Consider the following 17,541-nt stretch of genomic DNA (forward strand, 5'->3'; position numbering starts at 1 on the left):
ATCTATGCCAGTTACTGGTGCCTTGATAATAGTATCCATCCACAGATGCCCACATAGGCACGCTATGCATGCTACTCTGTCTTTCTATCTTACAAGTTGAAGGCTGTTTGGTAACACGATGTATGTAGTCAATCCCCCTTCTTCCACAGGCCACCACATTGTATCATAGAATAATATATCAGATTGTGCTAGCGAGAAGATGGCCATGGGGACATCTCAGTTAGCAACATTGAGAAACATAAAAAAAAAAAGTTATGACTTTAAAGAGAACCTGTGTCCTCGTAGTTATTGCATAAACCCAAAACATTACCTAATACAACACAGTAAATGTACCACAATTATTCTACTGTGGCTCATCTACATTGACTTTTTTTCCATGTATTTTTTGTTAGAAATCCAGTCGAGCTCTCCTGCCTCCTCAAGGCATCTCGTCCACAGACCCCCGCCACTCAGTATGATGTCACTGTAATCCTACTTGAAAAAGTCACACGGTTTGCCGGTTTGTCAGTAGGGCGCTGCACTTCCCCAGGTTGCACAGTTAAAACGATCATGCATAATTAATGTGAACAGTGCCAATGCCAGTGAGATGCAGGTGTGCACATAGTCAATTAATATATTGGTACACCTGGAATGGGGTGCCAAAAGGACAGGTGTATGCAAGATAAGAAAGAACCTGATACTGAAGAGCAGGGGTCGGAGGCCGAGCAGCCATGAGGAGGCACTTAACTGCGTCCAAAAGCTCTCCCACTACCTTGACTGGATCTCTAGCAGGCATTAAATAAGTGGTTTCATTTTTTACAGCACTGCAGCATAGAGGAGTGTGGCACATTTACTGTGTTGTATAAGGTACTATATGGGGTTTATGAAGTAGCTATGAGGTAACAGGTTCTATTAAAAACTGGGCATTGGGGATAGTTGGGATGTAGAGCAGTGTCATCCTGCCGATGTTGCGATGTGTTTAAGTGTGTTAAGTTATCAATTTAACTCTGTCAAAATGAACAGATGCCAAAACTTGCTGTCTTCCATAGTGGTTGCAGATCTCCTCCTCCATTTAGGTACAAGGCCCCTTGTTGTACATTCAGTACATAATCTAGGCCTGAACATTGAGGGAAAACCTGATATGCATGGCTATGTAAGAGCTCTTATTGCCAGCACAACACCCACTCAATGTACTTTTTTTTACTTTTTTTTTGGGGGGGGGGGGGGAAGAGGGCCAAATGTTGTGGCATGCAAAACACATTGCAGACTTTTTTTTATTTATGGTAGGCCTATTACTCTAACCCAACCTTCCAGTCCTCGTACTGTTCAATGTCCCCAATTATAATCGCCAATTTTTTGTGGCCCACTTACGATGTTCCACCACAGAAGCTCTCTTCACATCTCCGTTTCTGCAGTGTGCAGATCTGAAGCTGGTGGTGCAGTAACATTATTGCACTGTGTCCTCCTACTACAGCAGCAGAGCAAAATAATAAAGCAAGAAGCTGACGCTTTCTGCTCCTCCATGGCATTCAACTAGTTGAAAAAAGGTACACACCTCCAAATTGAGGAGTTTTCTGCTGAGTTATTTGGAGGGTAGAATGAGTGAGATCCGCAGTGTGCAGGAGTGTGTTATATCATCAGACTTCCCCCATAAACCAGTAGAGTTAAGAGTTCCTTAGTTCCATTGCGGAATAGGCTGAATGTTACCGGAGAACACTGAAATACAGTGGGGCACAAAATAAATTTTGCTAAAACATAAAAGTTATACATTGATAGACAAATTAATTATAAAAAAAAAGAGGCTGCCATCCATCTAGCGATGGAACACTATGAATTTTTTATGGCTGTCCCTTTACGCACCGAGGGATAGATGGAGCCTAGCCATGCTAATTGGCCCCTAGATACCAGATTCTTCTGTAGTAATGATACAAAAAAGTTTCCCATGGTTCAGTGAAATAAGGCAGTGGTTGTCTGTACGGAGTCTCTACAAATAATTAATACAAGCCATCTCTAGTAAGAATGACATTTATGGTCATATGCATGCCTAATGTAGCCGAATGTATTGAAGAAGCGTTCAAAACACATACTCTTGTCTGTGCTCAGCATTGTCTATGCTGTGCATTGCTGATTTTTAGAACACTGTTGTCATTTATAGGTGATTTACAAGAAATTGCTTTATATCTATCTATATATATATCTTAATTTTTTTTTTTTGTCAACCACCCCTGTTCCCGTTTTTAAGGCCACTGTTTGATTTCTAAAGGGATCTGTAAGAATTTTTTATTGTGCTTTGATTGGTTTCCAGTGCAACATGGATGGGTTTTTCTTTCCCATAGTGTAGAAGAAAGTTGCACAGTTTTCATATTCAATATGACTAAAAGAAGTGCATTTTATGGTGGTCTTACCTATCTATCCCCCCAGCCATTGCTTCTGAACGGGATGGTGCCTTAACCCTTATTCCTGTACAGTAGAATTTTATCCCATGTGTTTCTGGAGGAGTGGGAACCAGAAATATGTCCCTCCCCCCCCTTCACTTATGAAGTGTGAGTTTCTCTGCATCCCTTCATCCTGTTTCTATGGAGACAGGCAGGAGTTATAGTGCTTCCCATGCCTGTTACTAAGCTGGGAGTAAAGCCTTGTTATACCCATGGGATACATTGCACCCCTGATGTATCTGTACATCAAAGCCACTGGTTTGAAAGTGCATTAACCCTTGCTTGCATGGTTAGCAGCATGGCATTGACAAATGTCATAGCTTTCATTCAGCTGTATAGTCAGCTATATTTTGTCAAATTACTTTTTTGGGACTATATATTGTATTCAAGAACATACCGAATTGTAATTTTTTTTTTTTTTTTTAAAGGGTTTTCTAGGATATCCCATTTTCAGTATAGGCTATTGTATGATTGGTGGACATTCCACCAGTCTACATATGTGGCAGCAGAAGGCCTCTGTATTACAGTACCTAGAGAAGTGATGTTCTTTTGTACCACAGATCAGCAAATTCTAGTAATATGCTCCACTTCAGCCAAGAACGCACTCTTATGCACATCAATGTGCTTGGCCCTGCGCTTGCCATTTTCTCTAAATTACAGTAAGACTTTCAGTAGCCGAGCCTCCATGTTGACCCTCTGAAATTTGTTGGAGATTCAAGAAGTCCCTAGTCCCAGATACCTAAAGATCAGTCGCTGTACTTTAGCCTTAGGCTACAATAAACAGCTATAACAGTTATCAAAGGTGTCTATAATTAAGATTTATTGTTGTTCTTATGACAATCCAACATTTTTAAAATCCAATTGTCACTGAGACCAAAAATATTTTGCCTGGGGTTACAATAATAACATATACAGTTCTGACTTTCATACAAATTCAACTTAAGAACAAACTTACAGACCCTATCTTGTACGTAACCCGGGGACTGCCTGTATATATATGCTATTTTTACTTTCACCATTGCTTCCAGGATTTTATTATTGATCACCAGCCTTAGGGTAGGTTATTAATATCAGATCCCAAGAGGTGTCTTGTGGTTCTTCTAAAGACTGCCTGCAAAGCATAGCACTATACATAGTATAATTGCAAGGGACCTCTATTCACTGCATCTGAACTACAAAGACTCCATGTAACTGATTTGAGATTACAAACTGGGAAGAGCAGCAGTACTCAAACAGCTGACCATTGGTGTTCCAGTTTTTAAGCCATTATCCATCTGATATGATGTCCTATCCTTGACATAAGTGATCAAGGAAAAAGTCTGTGAATAACCCTAGTACTGATACTTATCTTATGTTTTACTTGCAAACAGAACAGCCACTGTATGGAAGGACCTGAACCCATTTTGGGGGGAAGAGTTCACATTGCACCTCCCTCTTGGTTTCCATACCCTCTCATTCTATGTGATGGATGAAGACACAATTGGGTGAGAATTCTTTTTGCTGAAATTTTTATTTGTTTTCCTTTCGTGGAACTTTATTAACCCCTTCGTGTCTATGCCATTTTAGACCTTTAGGACCAGGCCTGATTTTTAAAATTTGCCCTGTGTCATTATAGGAGGTTACAACTTTTTGACACTTTAACTTAACCAGGGGATTTTGAGATTGTTTTACCGTCACACATTGTACTTCAAAGTAATATTAAAATTTTGATGATATCTTTTGTGTTTAGTTATGAAAAAAATTGAAATTTGGCAAAAATTTCTAAAAATTCTTCATTTTCATAGTTCAAAATGTTCTGCTTTTCAGGCAGATAGTCATAGCACCCAAGTAACTTTATAACTAACATTTCCCGAATGTCTGCTTTATATCGGCATAGGGTTTTATGCATCTTCTCTCTTTTCTAGGTTGTTAGGAGGTTCAGAATTTTGGGAGCAATTTTTCTCATTTTTAGGAAAAACGCCAAAACCCTTATTTAGAGGCACCTGCTCAGCTTTAACTGACTTTGAGAGGCCTAAACAGCAGTAAACCCCCTAAATTATGCCATTTTAGAAACTACACCCCTCAATGTGTAAAAAATCAACTTTAAGAAGTATGTTAACCCTTTAGATGCTTCACAGTGGTTAAAACAAAATGGAGGTGTAATTTACAAGCTGTCATTTTTTTCTAGACAATATATTAATTTTGGCCAAAAATTAAACCGTCACAAAGTATTAAATGACAAAAAACTCCACAAAGTTTGATACCCAACGTCTCCCGATTCAGAGGATGCCCCATATGTGGTGGTGACTGCTGTACGGCCGCACGGCCGGGCATAGAACGGAAGGAGGCACCATTCAGAGCAGATCTGCAATGTCACATCTTACAGGCTATAAAATGTTTATTTTTTTTTGTAATTTGGACATATGGGGGATCATTTTTTTGTGGATGAGATCCACTTTTCAGGTACATCATTTACGGGGGGCTCAATAGCTAATAATCAGATTTTATTAACTCTTTCTTGGTGGTGGTTAAAAAAATCATTCTTGTTTATGGTTTTTAGCATTTTTCCCCCCCCGACGTTCACCGTACCATAAAAATAATGTGTTATCTTTATTCTACGGGCCATCACGATTACGGTGATACCCCATTTATATGTCTTTTTTATGGTTAACTTTTTTGCAGAATATAGAACTCATTTTGTGAGAAATTTGCTTGTTTTTGTATCGCCATGTAACAATGGGCAGAACATTTATATTTTTTTGTTTACAGCGCTGGTTTAGAGCTTATTTTTTGCGGGACAAGCTGCACTTTTTCTTGGTATCATGTTGGGGTACATTTTACTTTTTGATCACTTTTTATGCACTTTTTATGCGGTCAGATGTGAAAATTTAATCATTTTTGTGAGGTTTTTTTGTGTTTTTTTTTACGGCGTTCACCGTACGGGTTCAGTGACCATTTTATTTTATTGTACGGGTTGTTACGGACGTTTTGATACCCAATATGTTGTGTTTTTTTGGTGATTTTAATTTTTTTTTATGTTTTATTTGATTACTGCATGGGACGGGACTTAAGGGGACTTTTATTCTTTTTAAATAATTTTTTTTTAGTTGCACCTTTTTTTTTAACTTTTTTTTTACTGTTTTATTTTGTCCCAGGGTGGGACATGAACAAGTGATCATTTGATCACTTGTTCATTGTAATATGCTGCAATACTAATGTATTGCAGCATATTACATAGTCAGCCTATGCATTCTGCATAGGCTGACAGCTGCACTGTTAGATCGTGCACAGTGCACGATCCTAGCAGGCAGCTGCCATAGGCAGCCCAGGGGACCTGATCGGGCCTCAGGGTTGCCATGGCAACGATCAGCACCTCCGTGCCCTGCACGGAGGGTGCAGATCGTCGCACCGATGCACCATAGACGCCGCGGTCACTATGACCGCGGCGTCTATAGGGTTAAACAGTCGGGATCGCGATAGTCGCGATCCCGGCTGTTACTGCGGGATCCCAGCTACCGCGTACCGCTGGGATCCCGCGGCGATCGCAAGGGCTCAGCTTCTGAGCCCGGGTGATCGCCATGACGTGATACTACGTCAAGGTGCGGGAACTACCCGCATCCTATGACGTAGTATCACGTCAAGGTGCGGGAAGGGGTTAAAACAGATAGTCTGAGTTAAATGTGTTGATATTTTGTGTAGGTACATTTATAAGCAACCATCCACGTCTTCAGTTCAGCTATGTTACGTTTCTGTCAACATTTATCATCCTAAACTTGGTTTTTCTCTTGGACAGACATGATGACGTAATTGGAAAGATTTCACTCAGCAAGGAATACATTGCGGCACAACCACGGGGTAAGCACATCCTAATGGTGCCGTTAAATACTTTTTATTATTGTGTTTACACTTGTTACCTCCCTGTACTCCGCATTAACCGCATTACAGCTGCCCTAGTTGATTAAACTTAAACTAGAATTGGTTTAACTTCTCATATCATATTCTGTTTCCACATCCCAGTGCTGATTTTTGTTTAGATTTCCTACACTTTTATATCTTTAAGGTTAAATTTATCACCTGTTTAGGTATTGACAGCTGGATTCATTTAAGCCGTGTGAACCCAGATGAAGAAGTCCAGGGGGAGATTTACCTTGAGCTGCATATAATGCTAGACCAGCACAAGAGCACCCTCCACTGCCATGTCCTTGAAGCCAGGTATATGCCCGAAATACCACTGCTTTAACCCATATTCTAATGACCAACATAGGCAAACAAAAGGCTCATGGTTGTCCTATCCTTGCAATGGAACCATTCATAAGGATTTAGTCCCACAAGCCATCGCCAATGTGTTCTATGAAACAGTGAAAGGATTATAATGATGTCCTTCTATACCCTCGGAAATTCAGCATTACAAATAAAAAATAACTTTAAACACTGGGTACAAATAACCTAAGGAAGTACATCATTGGTTGCCTGACACTGTCCTGGATAACATGTGGTGGGCCCAAATCTTCATGAAAGGTGTTTCCATTAAATAATACTTCTTAGCAAGGTGTGGTCTCATCTGGGTTTTGAGACAACTGCTGCTAACTTTGCAACCTGATGGTTCTTTGTAAAGGTTTAAAGATAAATACTAGGCGGGCACTTAGACAATGCCCTCAGGATAGGTGTGGGTATACAACTTCTGCTTGGAACTGTCTATATATCTATTTTTAGGAATGCCACTGACTGCTGGTGCATTTGTGTTCTTTCCACATTCTATGTGGTTTTTCAATCATTGTGTAAGAGATGTGTTACTGGGCATTGTAGAAAGAAGAAAACGATACACAAGCAATCACTGCTCCCAGGTACATGGACTAGTTAATTTGCAGAAAGTAAAAAACTTTATGCACTTAGACAATTCCCTAAGGAGAAACGTGGGTACACACCCACTGCTTTGCACTTTCTATACATACTTTTCCAGATTCTCAGATATGTCATTTTAGCGAAATATCTGTTTTTGGAATGCCAGTGACTGCTGTAGCATTTTTGTTCTTTCCACACCTTCATTCTATGCAGTATTTCAATCATTGTGAACAAGGGTGGTACTGGGCAGCGTAGAAAGAAGAACATGCTCCCTGGTACATAAACCAGCACATTGGCATAAAACTGAGTTAACTCGAAAAAGCAAAGATCGTTGGGGGAAAAGTAAAGTATCTTTAAACTAGCCTTCACAATGGTGTGATTATGGTAGATTCCTGTTTTAGGTCATCTGAAGAAGCTAAAGCTGGGTGGGGTTATCTACTATAGAGTGCACATTTACCGAAGGTCAGTGAACCAGAATATTAAATACATAGAGGATTTATTTCTTCTTCACCACACCCTAGAAAGTTTGTGGCAAGAGAGAGATTTATTTATATGCTTTTTCCCCTTTTACCCCTGTTTAGGTCCCTTATCTGTTAGCTATAGGATTTGTAAAATACCTTCAAGGGCTGACTTGGCTCAAGAGATTTCATTGTAAGAAGCCATGGTGTAATGTATTGCAGCATATTACATACTGCATAGGCTTACAGGAGCACTGTCAGAACAGGCATTTATTGTTGGCAGCCCTGGGGTCCTTCATCCTCAGGGCTGCCATGGAAGCAATCAGCACCTCCGTGCCCTGCACTGTAGATTCCGACCCGCTGGGTCAGTACCCGGTACTGCTCCATAGACGCCTCAATAACCACGGCAATATTCGCAATTCCAGCTTTTAGTGCGGGAGCCCAGCTTTTACACACAGCCAGGCTCCCTCAGTGATCACCCGGGCTCAGAAGCAGAGCTGTGCGAGATATGCATGTAAGGATTATGCACACGACTGTATGGTCTTTACTGTTCTGTATATACGGCTGTATTCTGCCCGTAAATACGGGACGTATAACAACAATATGGCAACGTATTGCACTGTACAGCCATATGCAGCACGCATTTGGCCCATATTTTATACGTTCCCATTGACTTCTATGGGCTGTACATAAAGGAAATACGGTAGAAAATAGGACATGCTATATATATTTATACGGCTCGCTTGCGATACGGTGCGGTGGACAATACTGCCATGTACATGGATGGCTGTATTGCCCATTGGAATACATGGAATGCATTCACGTATTCTGGTTGTATATACGTCAGTTTTTATACGGTCATGTGCATGGGGCTTAAGGCCTCATGCACACGACCGTATGGTCTTTTCTATTCTGCATATATGGGTGTATTCTGGCCGTAAATACGGGACATATTGCAACCGCATGGCAATGTATTGCACCGTATCTGTACCTTATCCGTATAAAATACTACAGTGGGCTGGCAAATGATGGCTGGCTAACTATTGGCTGACTGACATAATGCACCTCCATAATGCAGCATATAGCGCAGTGCCGTATGCAGCGCTTATTTTATACGTTCCCATTGACTTTTATTGGCTGTACGTAACGGAACTATGGTGGAAAATAAGACATGCTCTATATTTGTACGGCTCACTTAAGGTACATAGTGGGGGGGGGTTACAATTGTGGGGCAGAGGCCCCTTGACCATGGTTTTTTTAATGGATGAAACACCCTCGATCGCTGACACCCCGCAGCTCCCGATGCTGGCTCTGCTCCAGTGCTCGTACGGTGCTGAGCGCTAAGGGGGTTAAACAGAACCCTGAGATTTACAGAGACTTGATTACACGCGTGGATTATTTTTATCATCATTAGTCATTTAGGACAACATTGGATCATTCGGAGATCTTCATTGAACTTCTGGAGTGAGTTTGCTGCACTGAAAGTTTACAAAATTTTAAAATATCCAATAAATTTTCTTTCCACTTAACAATTGTTTCCCACTTGTTTTGATTCTTCACCAAATATTACAATTTAATATCCTTATTTGAAGTGTGGCAAAAGGGACAAAGGGGGCTGAATACTCTCGCAAGGAACCTTGCCCATGCATCACAAGGATTGTCTAACACTGAGTATGAGCTTGATGATCATCTATTATAGGGGACCCGACTATAGTTACACTTTTACATTGTACACATGGGGTCTTTATATGTCATAACTATAAACTTGATGTCATGAAGCGGCTGTCTTCCCGTGTGGCTTCGGGCTACATTTTTTACGCTGCCGTTTTACACTTGTACGTGAAAATGTTAATACAATTTTGTTAATAAATAGGCAATGGGAATCGGCACTACTATGGGGTCTACTACAATATGTGGGAGGGATTAAAGGATGTGGGGAGTGAAAAATAGAAATAAAAAAACAAAAAAAGTGCCAGGTCCTTAAGGGGTTAAACTTCAATGTTTTGAGTAAAAAAAAAACACCAGAAATATTTGCAATGTTTTGTAAATGCTTGTCCCGTGTCTTGTGAAATCCTTTTTCCAGAGGCCTGGTCTGCAGAGAGACTTTCTGTAGTACTAATATTGACAGCTTCAGTCCACAAGGTTACATAACGCTGAGTAAATTTCTTTATGCTTCAACACTAGGTACCTGACTTTTTTATGGTACTTTGAAAGCCTGCATGGTCTTCCTGATGACAGTGCTTTGTGTAAAGTGTTGCTTTATTCTTGTCTTCAGCAGATAATCATCCGGTTTGCTTGACCCCCTGATCTGCCGTTTAGTAATGGCAATTCTAGCTGTTCTTGGTGAGCGTAGCCTAATGATCCAAATGATAAGAGACGGCTCTTCTGGTTCCTGAACGCCAGTCAGTCACCCCACTCCACTTTTAACCCAATTGTATCGGGTTAAAGGGGGTATAGTGTTTTTTTTTTTTTTTTTTTTTTTTTTATTTATTCATGTCCAAAAACCCCCCAAAAACTGGTCTATAATTTTTTAGCTATGCATGTATGTGAAAAATGCATTGCACTCACGTTTGTCTCCGACTGCAATGTGTATTTAACGCAACCACATAGACTTTGCAGAAGTAGAACTTTCTGTTCAAACGTTTTGTAAGTTTCCCACTCGTTAATGGGACTGACAAATGCATGACTGACAAAATCTTGCAAATTGCATGCGTGAAAAACTCATCTGCAAGGGCCCTAATAAGGTTTCCATGGGTCAGGTAGGGATTCTACTATATTGAAGTATCTGTGTCTTGGTGTTTTGATTATATTACTATTAGAGTTAATTCATTGATTCTAAGCTCTTGCAAGCAGGGCAATCATTCTAATAATAATAATAATAATCCCTTTATATAGAGCACACAGATTATGCAGCACTACACAGAGCTTGCCAAAGTAGTCCCTGTCCCCAATGGGGCTTACAATCTAATCAACCTACCAGTATGTTTTGGAGTGTGGGAGGAAAACTGGAGAACCCGGAGGAAACCCACGCAAACAATGAGAGAACTATTTCATCTGACCATGTTATTGCTCTTATTTTGTTTGTATGAACACCCTGATCTGTAAAGGATATGATATAATATTGTATTATCATATTATAATTAGGATTTATTATTCTCATAATAATTATTATTTCTAAACTTATGCCAGATAAAGGTATTTCTGTTCAAATAAAAATACCTCTTTTGTGTTGCAGCATATCCCTTAATGGCAGCATCCAAAATACCAAGGATTCCTGAGAAATGTCATTTCTGTCATGGCAACCTATATTTGTATCACTTTCAAGCTCCTAGAATTAATATAGTTGGCCACTTTGTATCTCCTCCTAACTAATGGTTGTCATAGGGTGCCCTATATTTCTGCACTTTATAGAGTCATGTCTTTATAAAGGTTCCCTTGATGGTTTTCAACGAATGTATGTGCCTGAGAAATCTAACCCTAGATCTAGACATTTATGACAATCTGCCAGCTTTGAGCGTGAAGCTGAAAAGACTGTGGTTTCTTAGCAACAGGTTTATCCACATAGCAACCCAAACTCATATGAAGTGTGAGCATAGCTGGAATCAAGAAAGAGGATGGGAAGTCTATATGCGGCTATTCACATACAAAGATCCCATGGGTAAATGATGAAAGGGAGGTATTGCATTGCTGTTAAAACCTTTCTTGTACAACACAAACACATTAACTGTTATGTGGTAAATACTATTTAAAGGCTGGTCCATGTCAGTATGTTAATATCCATGAACAGGAGTACATCGCTAGTGTCTTTTAGCCTTTTATGCTAAACTACATTGTAATAAACCTCTTTAAATTAGTATATATTTCTTTAATAGGCTGCATTCACTTCATGTGTGGGCTCTACATTGCACGGATATGTTGGGAGGATTCTCGGCGTACCCTTACAGCAGAGGCATTCTCTTCCTCCTCCCCCCCCCAAAAAAAAGCATCAGGAAGAGCAAACAGAGCCACAATGATTGACTGCTGCTGATGTTCATGGTATTACCCCAAAAGATGTAACTGGGGACCTCCCTAAGTGTACATTCAGGGGAGGCTGCTATAAGGAAGGAATACGTTGCATCGATCCAATTGGCAAAAGCAAATAACATCTGCCCCCCTCCAAAAATGGGCCACAATGCCAGGGCCTTCAATAAGAATATATCCACATGAGAGTGGAGTGGGCAAAAGATGGTAAGAGAAGTGTTATCTGAGGGCAGAAAATATAGACTGTGCTGACTGACAGCAGCAAGCAGGCATTCCCATGTGATAAAAAGAAAGAACTAGCAGGGAAATTATAGCTTAAGAAGTAAAATAACAGGATGGAGGGAAAGGTTTCTCCAAAGACAATGCTGCTAAGAAAACAGACTCTGATACCTCAAGTATGGGCTGCACCTAACACTGTACCTTACTGTGAAAGGAAAAGGTAGAAAACTTGCAGTTTGACAAGATTCTCTATAATAAATTATGCTATCTGTGTTTTTGCTTTTATTGGTTTATATGTGGATTTCTTCTTGCTCTATGTATTGTAACTGATGGTACTTGTGTTTTTTAGGTTTTGTAAAACTTTTTTTCCCTCTTGTATCTTCTTCAGAGATCTAGCACCACGAGACATCTCTGGAACTTCAGATCCATTTGTGCGAATCTTCTGTAACAATCAGACTTTGGAGACCTCAGTGAGTGTGCTGCTGTTCTGCTAGCCAAGTGCAGGTGGATTCTGACATTCATTCTGTACAGCATACACCCCTGCTAAATCTGTGTGCCTTTGCTCTAGGCTTGTTTTGTAAACCAAGTTTTACTGAGCTTAAACTGGGTAGCAATGTTTGCTAAACAGTGGAAGGGGATTACATTAAATTGAAGTCATGATTCCTCACTGCTGACTCATTCACTGTAGAAATCCTATCCAAATATTTTTGCATTTCTAGTTTTTCCTTGTAAGGAAACCATAATTTATTTCTGTACTTACAGCTTTTGATACTATCTACTGTCATTCGTTTGTAGCATCACTTTCTCAGGTGCTTAGCTCGCCTTACTTTACTGTATTTGTAATGAGTCCCATCATATGATCAGTATAGATTTGGAACCTAGAGAGTAACTAAACTTTTACCAAATTGTTTAATTGAAAATTCTAGTTGATAATAGTAAAGTTTGTAATATTCTTTATTATTTATTTTATATACTTTCCACCGTGTGCTGGAGAGGAGGAGGAGGTGGCCCTCCCTTCATAGAGAAAAACGGTGTACGGCCGCACACTCGGAAAAAAAAGAGCATGCTCTATTTTATTTTTTTTTTGGTGTGCAATGCGGAACACCGTACCGCCGCCATTGCCTTCTATGGGGACGTATCTGCAGCCGTAAATTTGCGGCCACATATACATCCCCATAGATGGCCGTCTAAATGAGCCCTTAGTGTGAGTGAGAAAAAGCGGATTAAGGTTACCATCACACCTTCTTTTTTGGACATGTTCTGTGTATACACCATGGAAAGTCCTCAGCGTATACACTGGAAGACAGTGCCTCTGTCTTGTAAGTATACAAATCATCAGACAACACTGGAGGAAAGTGCAGCAGACTGCACTATATCTTCCTTCTAGATAGGGCAGTACACACTCAGCAGAGACCAATAGAAGCTATAGGGGTTGGTTGCCACTGTATGGCATCCATCACCGGCCTCTGCTAAGCATATGATGTGGACGTTTCCTCATTGATGTAACTACAACTATGTAGACACACTGGGAATATTTTTTTAGTTGTGTTAGGGCTTGGTATCTGTGGGACAAATTGTCATACCTAGTGACACTATTTTAGATTCTGCTTGAAAAAAAATTCATTCCTTAAAAATAATTTCATGTTGCAAAAAATAAATTGTATTACTATATTTTGACAAATACTGAGTTAAATGCAGCACTATTCAGGTGTGATTAACGAATTTTCTTTATTCACCCAATGGAAACGAAAGTACTGCAGATGATGGATAAAAGACACTTCGTTGTTCACATCTGAACCTGAGCCGTACTGTATTTCTTTTTGTTCTCTATATGAATCTTCTGGATCTTCCAGGATTGACAGACCACAATCGCCCTCTGCATTATTTTTAGAAATACCAGTGCAATATCGAAGTGGCTCCAAGTAAATAATTTGTAACCATACATAGGTGATTAGTATCTAAGAGGTGGATGTCTGCACCACAGCAGAGCGCTTTAATAAGCCTCTCTTCAGCAGACTGAAAAATCGGGAGGCAGCAAACCTGCCTGTACAAGAGACCTCCTTCGTCTGATCATGAGTAACCAAACAGTTATTCCCCAACAATTAAATACTTATCGCCTATCCTATGGAATGATAACTTTGAACAACATTTTTAAAGTGGATTCCAAAATCCCAGGCTGATGGGAAAAGAAAGCACCTTACAGATTTTAGAGTAACTGTCTTGTTGTGTAGGTTTTTTTAAACTTAATTTCAGTAATTCAATCCATGTGCATGTATTTGTGCTAGTATTGTAGACGACTTTACCTAATAGTTTGTTTTCAGGTGATTAAAAGAACACGTTTTCCACGCTGGAATGAAGTTTTAGAATTTAACTTGAGAGGAATAGAGGAACTAGAGCCTGGGGATCAAGTGATCAACGTTGAAGTTTGGGACTGGGATATGGTTGGGAAGAATGACTTTCTTGGCCGTGTAAGTTTCTTGCAGTTATCTTAAAATTCTGCTATACTTTCATCTCCTTACCCTTCTTACTATGTTTTCTATCGTTCTCCTTCTGTATTGTTTAACGTCACCCTGATTTATCTTATGTGAATTATCCTCTCAATATTCTTTCACTCCTTGTGTGTTTTGACCAATGCCTTCCATCACTCACCCTGTTAACCCCTCCAGGTATGCTTTCCCTTGGAGCCCCTACACAGAAACCCTGCGGTGACTGGCTGGTTCCGTCTCCTGCCTTTTGGAAACACGGAGGAGGAGAATGGGTAGAATGCTGCTTGTTGTGTGACGTCATATATTGATAATACACTCAAAGGGCGAGACATGGGACAGCGTCTTAAAGTGTCCCTGTTACCTTGATATTACTCCCAGATCAGAAATCATGGCTTCAAAGACTCCAAATTTTGTTCACATCTGTTGTTCTTTTAGGATGATTGGCCATAAACAGCATGGTGTCATCCAATATTGCAAACTGACTGTTCAGTTGAAGATATCCTAAGGGACAGTTTTTGGAAAAGCCGAATATACAAATACGTTTTAAAACAAATAATAAAAAAAAACTCTTTAGATTAAATCAAATAAACACATAGCAATGGTTTTCTGAAATTCATGGTGACAGGTGCACTTAAATATACACCTTTCCTTTTGCCTCTAATTATATTACACATAATACACTCACAAAAATCCATATTTTAACTATGTATCAAGTTTGACTGTTACAATGGTACTTAAAGTGACTAAATTATGATGGCATATCCTAAGTATAGGTCATCAGTATCAGATTGGTGGGTTTTAGGGTATTAGAACCCTCACAATCAGCTGTTCAACACCTCAAAAAAGCTCTAGTGTGGGCTTCTTCTGCTTTATAATCCTGTGACCCCATTTTCATTGGTCCCTTTCAACTGCAATGCCAAGCACAGCCACTTTACAGTTTACACTGCTGTATTTGGTAAGCAGTTAAACAATACATACTATTGGTAGAATAAAGTTAATTAAAAAAATGTATCAGAAGGATCATCCAGAAATTAGCATTTTTTTTCCAGGTACACCAAATACCTATAAGATAACAAAAAGATAACAACACAGCTCCACTGTGCAAAGAGTATCTAATAACAAATATGATATGTTCCCAATATTGAAATGATTGCTTCCAGGGAAGGTACCCAGCTCCCCTTCCCCCACACTTTATTTAAGCAAATGCTCTATAACTAGAACACATCAAAATTCTTTATCCACAATGACATAATATAGTGCAGTATATACAGCATTCATATGACAGTAACACTGCTTTTGGTGTTGTGAGCAAGATGGTTTTGTGTAAATACAGTAGCACAGTATATATGTGTGTATATTTCTGATCATATATTCTGAACTAGTATCACATTGTGTGTTATTCTGCCTTTCAGGGGTAAACTTGGGTCCTTGCGTGTCAAAGTTAATCTGTCTGAAGAACGCATTTTACCTTCTGTTTATTATCAGAACCTTATCCACCTCCTTGTGGAGTCTGTTCAATCCCCTGACCAGGTGGGATGCCTTCAGTTGTTTAATAATTCATTAAGGACTTGTATCTTCTGTGGGGTTGATAGGGGACTTATGAGTGTTTCCTTTCTGCTTTTATACAGGAAGACTCTAGTTTTCTAGATCTCCTTGAGGAGATGTCCTCGGCTGAGAGCCGACAAGAAGTGGCATTGAAGCTGGTGAAAATTTTTCTAGGCCAGGGACTGGCAGTAACCTTCCTTGACAAACTGAATATGCGAGAGGTGAATCGAACTGGTGAGGTCCTTAATCAGATCCTTTCCTTAAGTTGCCTGTCCTTCCTCAACAGCACCCTACGTATTTCTTCATTGATATCTCTTGTACTCCTCAACACGTATGCAAATAGGTGGATTTCTAGGATATTTTAGAGGATGTCGACCAATTTTCACATACAGTATTGGGAAATTGTGAGAGAATAAAAGGGTTATTTGCTCATTAGCCTTATCGCTTAACCAATGTGGAGATTAGTTAAATAATAATGTCTTCTGTTCTGGTGAACCTCTTATGTCATGCATTACACAGACAACCTGTGAGTGAGAACTGTGTAATGCTTCATTTCCCTTTGAAGTCTTACTACCAGGTTTTTGCACAAATTAGAGTTTGTTGCTGCGGTATAGATACTTTTAAGTAGAGATGGTTCAAAGGTGCTAGCACCGCTATGGATTTGACTTGTCTCTAAAGTTTTCCACTGTGCTACTGTACATAAGATCACAGTAATATTAAGCTTCTCTTATACTTACCATTTCTCTTTGTCATTTATAGCGGACCCAAATACTCTTTTTCGTTCCAACTCTCTTGCTTCTAAATCAATGGAACAATATATGAAGGTAAAGTTAAACCCACTTTGTTCTAAAGATTTCACATCGTCACTGTAAGGGCAGGCGATGTACAAGAACAGTGAGCCCTAATTCTGAGTCCTCAAACTGAACCCCAGAAAATCGGGGTCCCAAAAAGATGGCAAGTAAAGTACAGAATTGAATAGACAGGAGAATAGTCAAGAACTGCGTCAAGAACTGAAGCTAGAAAACAAACTGTTAGACTAGCAAAGGGGGGTGTTGCACACAGGCAGAGCTCTGAAGGTGTGTGAGAATTAATGCTTGCTGACTCAGAGCAAGAATTGCGGGGAGTCCGCAATTAGAACAGTGTTCAGACTGCCGGTTGAAAGACACCAGATGGAATGTGGCACCTTCTCTGCTGTAGTGAAGAAGGCCTAGACACAGATGTAACACTTGCCTTCCTTTCTTCCTTTTCTTTTTTATTAGCCAGTTTCTAATGGTCATAATACTGCCAAAGTCAGGCAGAATCTCGTGGTACAGTTGTAGCATTTACTGCCATCACCCATTATGGCAGTTCAGTGAGTTGCCACGCCTAATGGAACTAGCCTTTACCTGGCCTACAGTAGAAACATAGCCTTCATCAAAAACAACCATAAACCGTTATCAGTATTCTGTATTTCTGTCGTAAGGTAACCCCTAGGTAATAAATTTGCTGACCATACACAGTATAGTTCTAATTTATGTTGAAACTTGTCACGCCCTTATCCTTTATTCGCAAGGAAGATTATCTGCAGCTAGAGGTAGC

General features: G+C 39.8%; 1 protein-coding gene across 5 annotated transcripts in view; it reads left to right on the forward strand.

The window, feature by feature from the left end:
• The window catches only part of RASAL1 (RAS protein activator like 1), a 57,827-nt gene that overhangs the window by 25,522 nt on the left and 14,764 nt on the right, over positions 1 to 17,541 (forward strand). For 4 of the 5 annotated variants that reach the window (XM_072148250.1, XM_072148234.1, XM_072148224.1 and 1 more), the window contains 9 exons: positions 3,785 to 3,898; positions 6,187 to 6,248; positions 6,476 to 6,605; positions 12,321 to 12,402; positions 14,254 to 14,400; positions 14,599 to 14,690; positions 15,831 to 15,948; positions 16,047 to 16,197; positions 16,723 to 16,787. In XM_072148250.1, coding sequence (XP_072004351.1) covers positions 3,879 to 3,898; positions 6,187 to 6,248; positions 6,476 to 6,605; positions 12,321 to 12,402; positions 14,254 to 14,400; positions 14,599 to 14,690; positions 15,831 to 15,948; positions 16,047 to 16,197; positions 16,723 to 16,787 — 867 coding nt within the window. In that variant the 5' untranslated portion in view covers positions 3,785 to 3,878. Of the gene's footprint in view, positions 1 to 3,784; positions 3,899 to 6,186; positions 6,249 to 6,453; positions 6,606 to 12,320; positions 12,403 to 14,253; positions 14,401 to 14,598; positions 14,691 to 15,830; positions 15,949 to 16,046; positions 16,198 to 16,722; positions 16,788 to 17,541 lie in introns of those variants that run through there. The other variant, XM_072148259.1, reaches the window with a different exon arrangement.

Source organism: Engystomops pustulosus, chromosome 1 (genome assembly GCF_040894005.1).
Source record: "Engystomops pustulosus chromosome 1, aEngPut4.maternal, whole genome shotgun sequence".
Classification (NCBI taxonomy): Eukaryota; Metazoa; Chordata; class Amphibia; order Anura; family Leptodactylidae; genus Engystomops; species Engystomops pustulosus.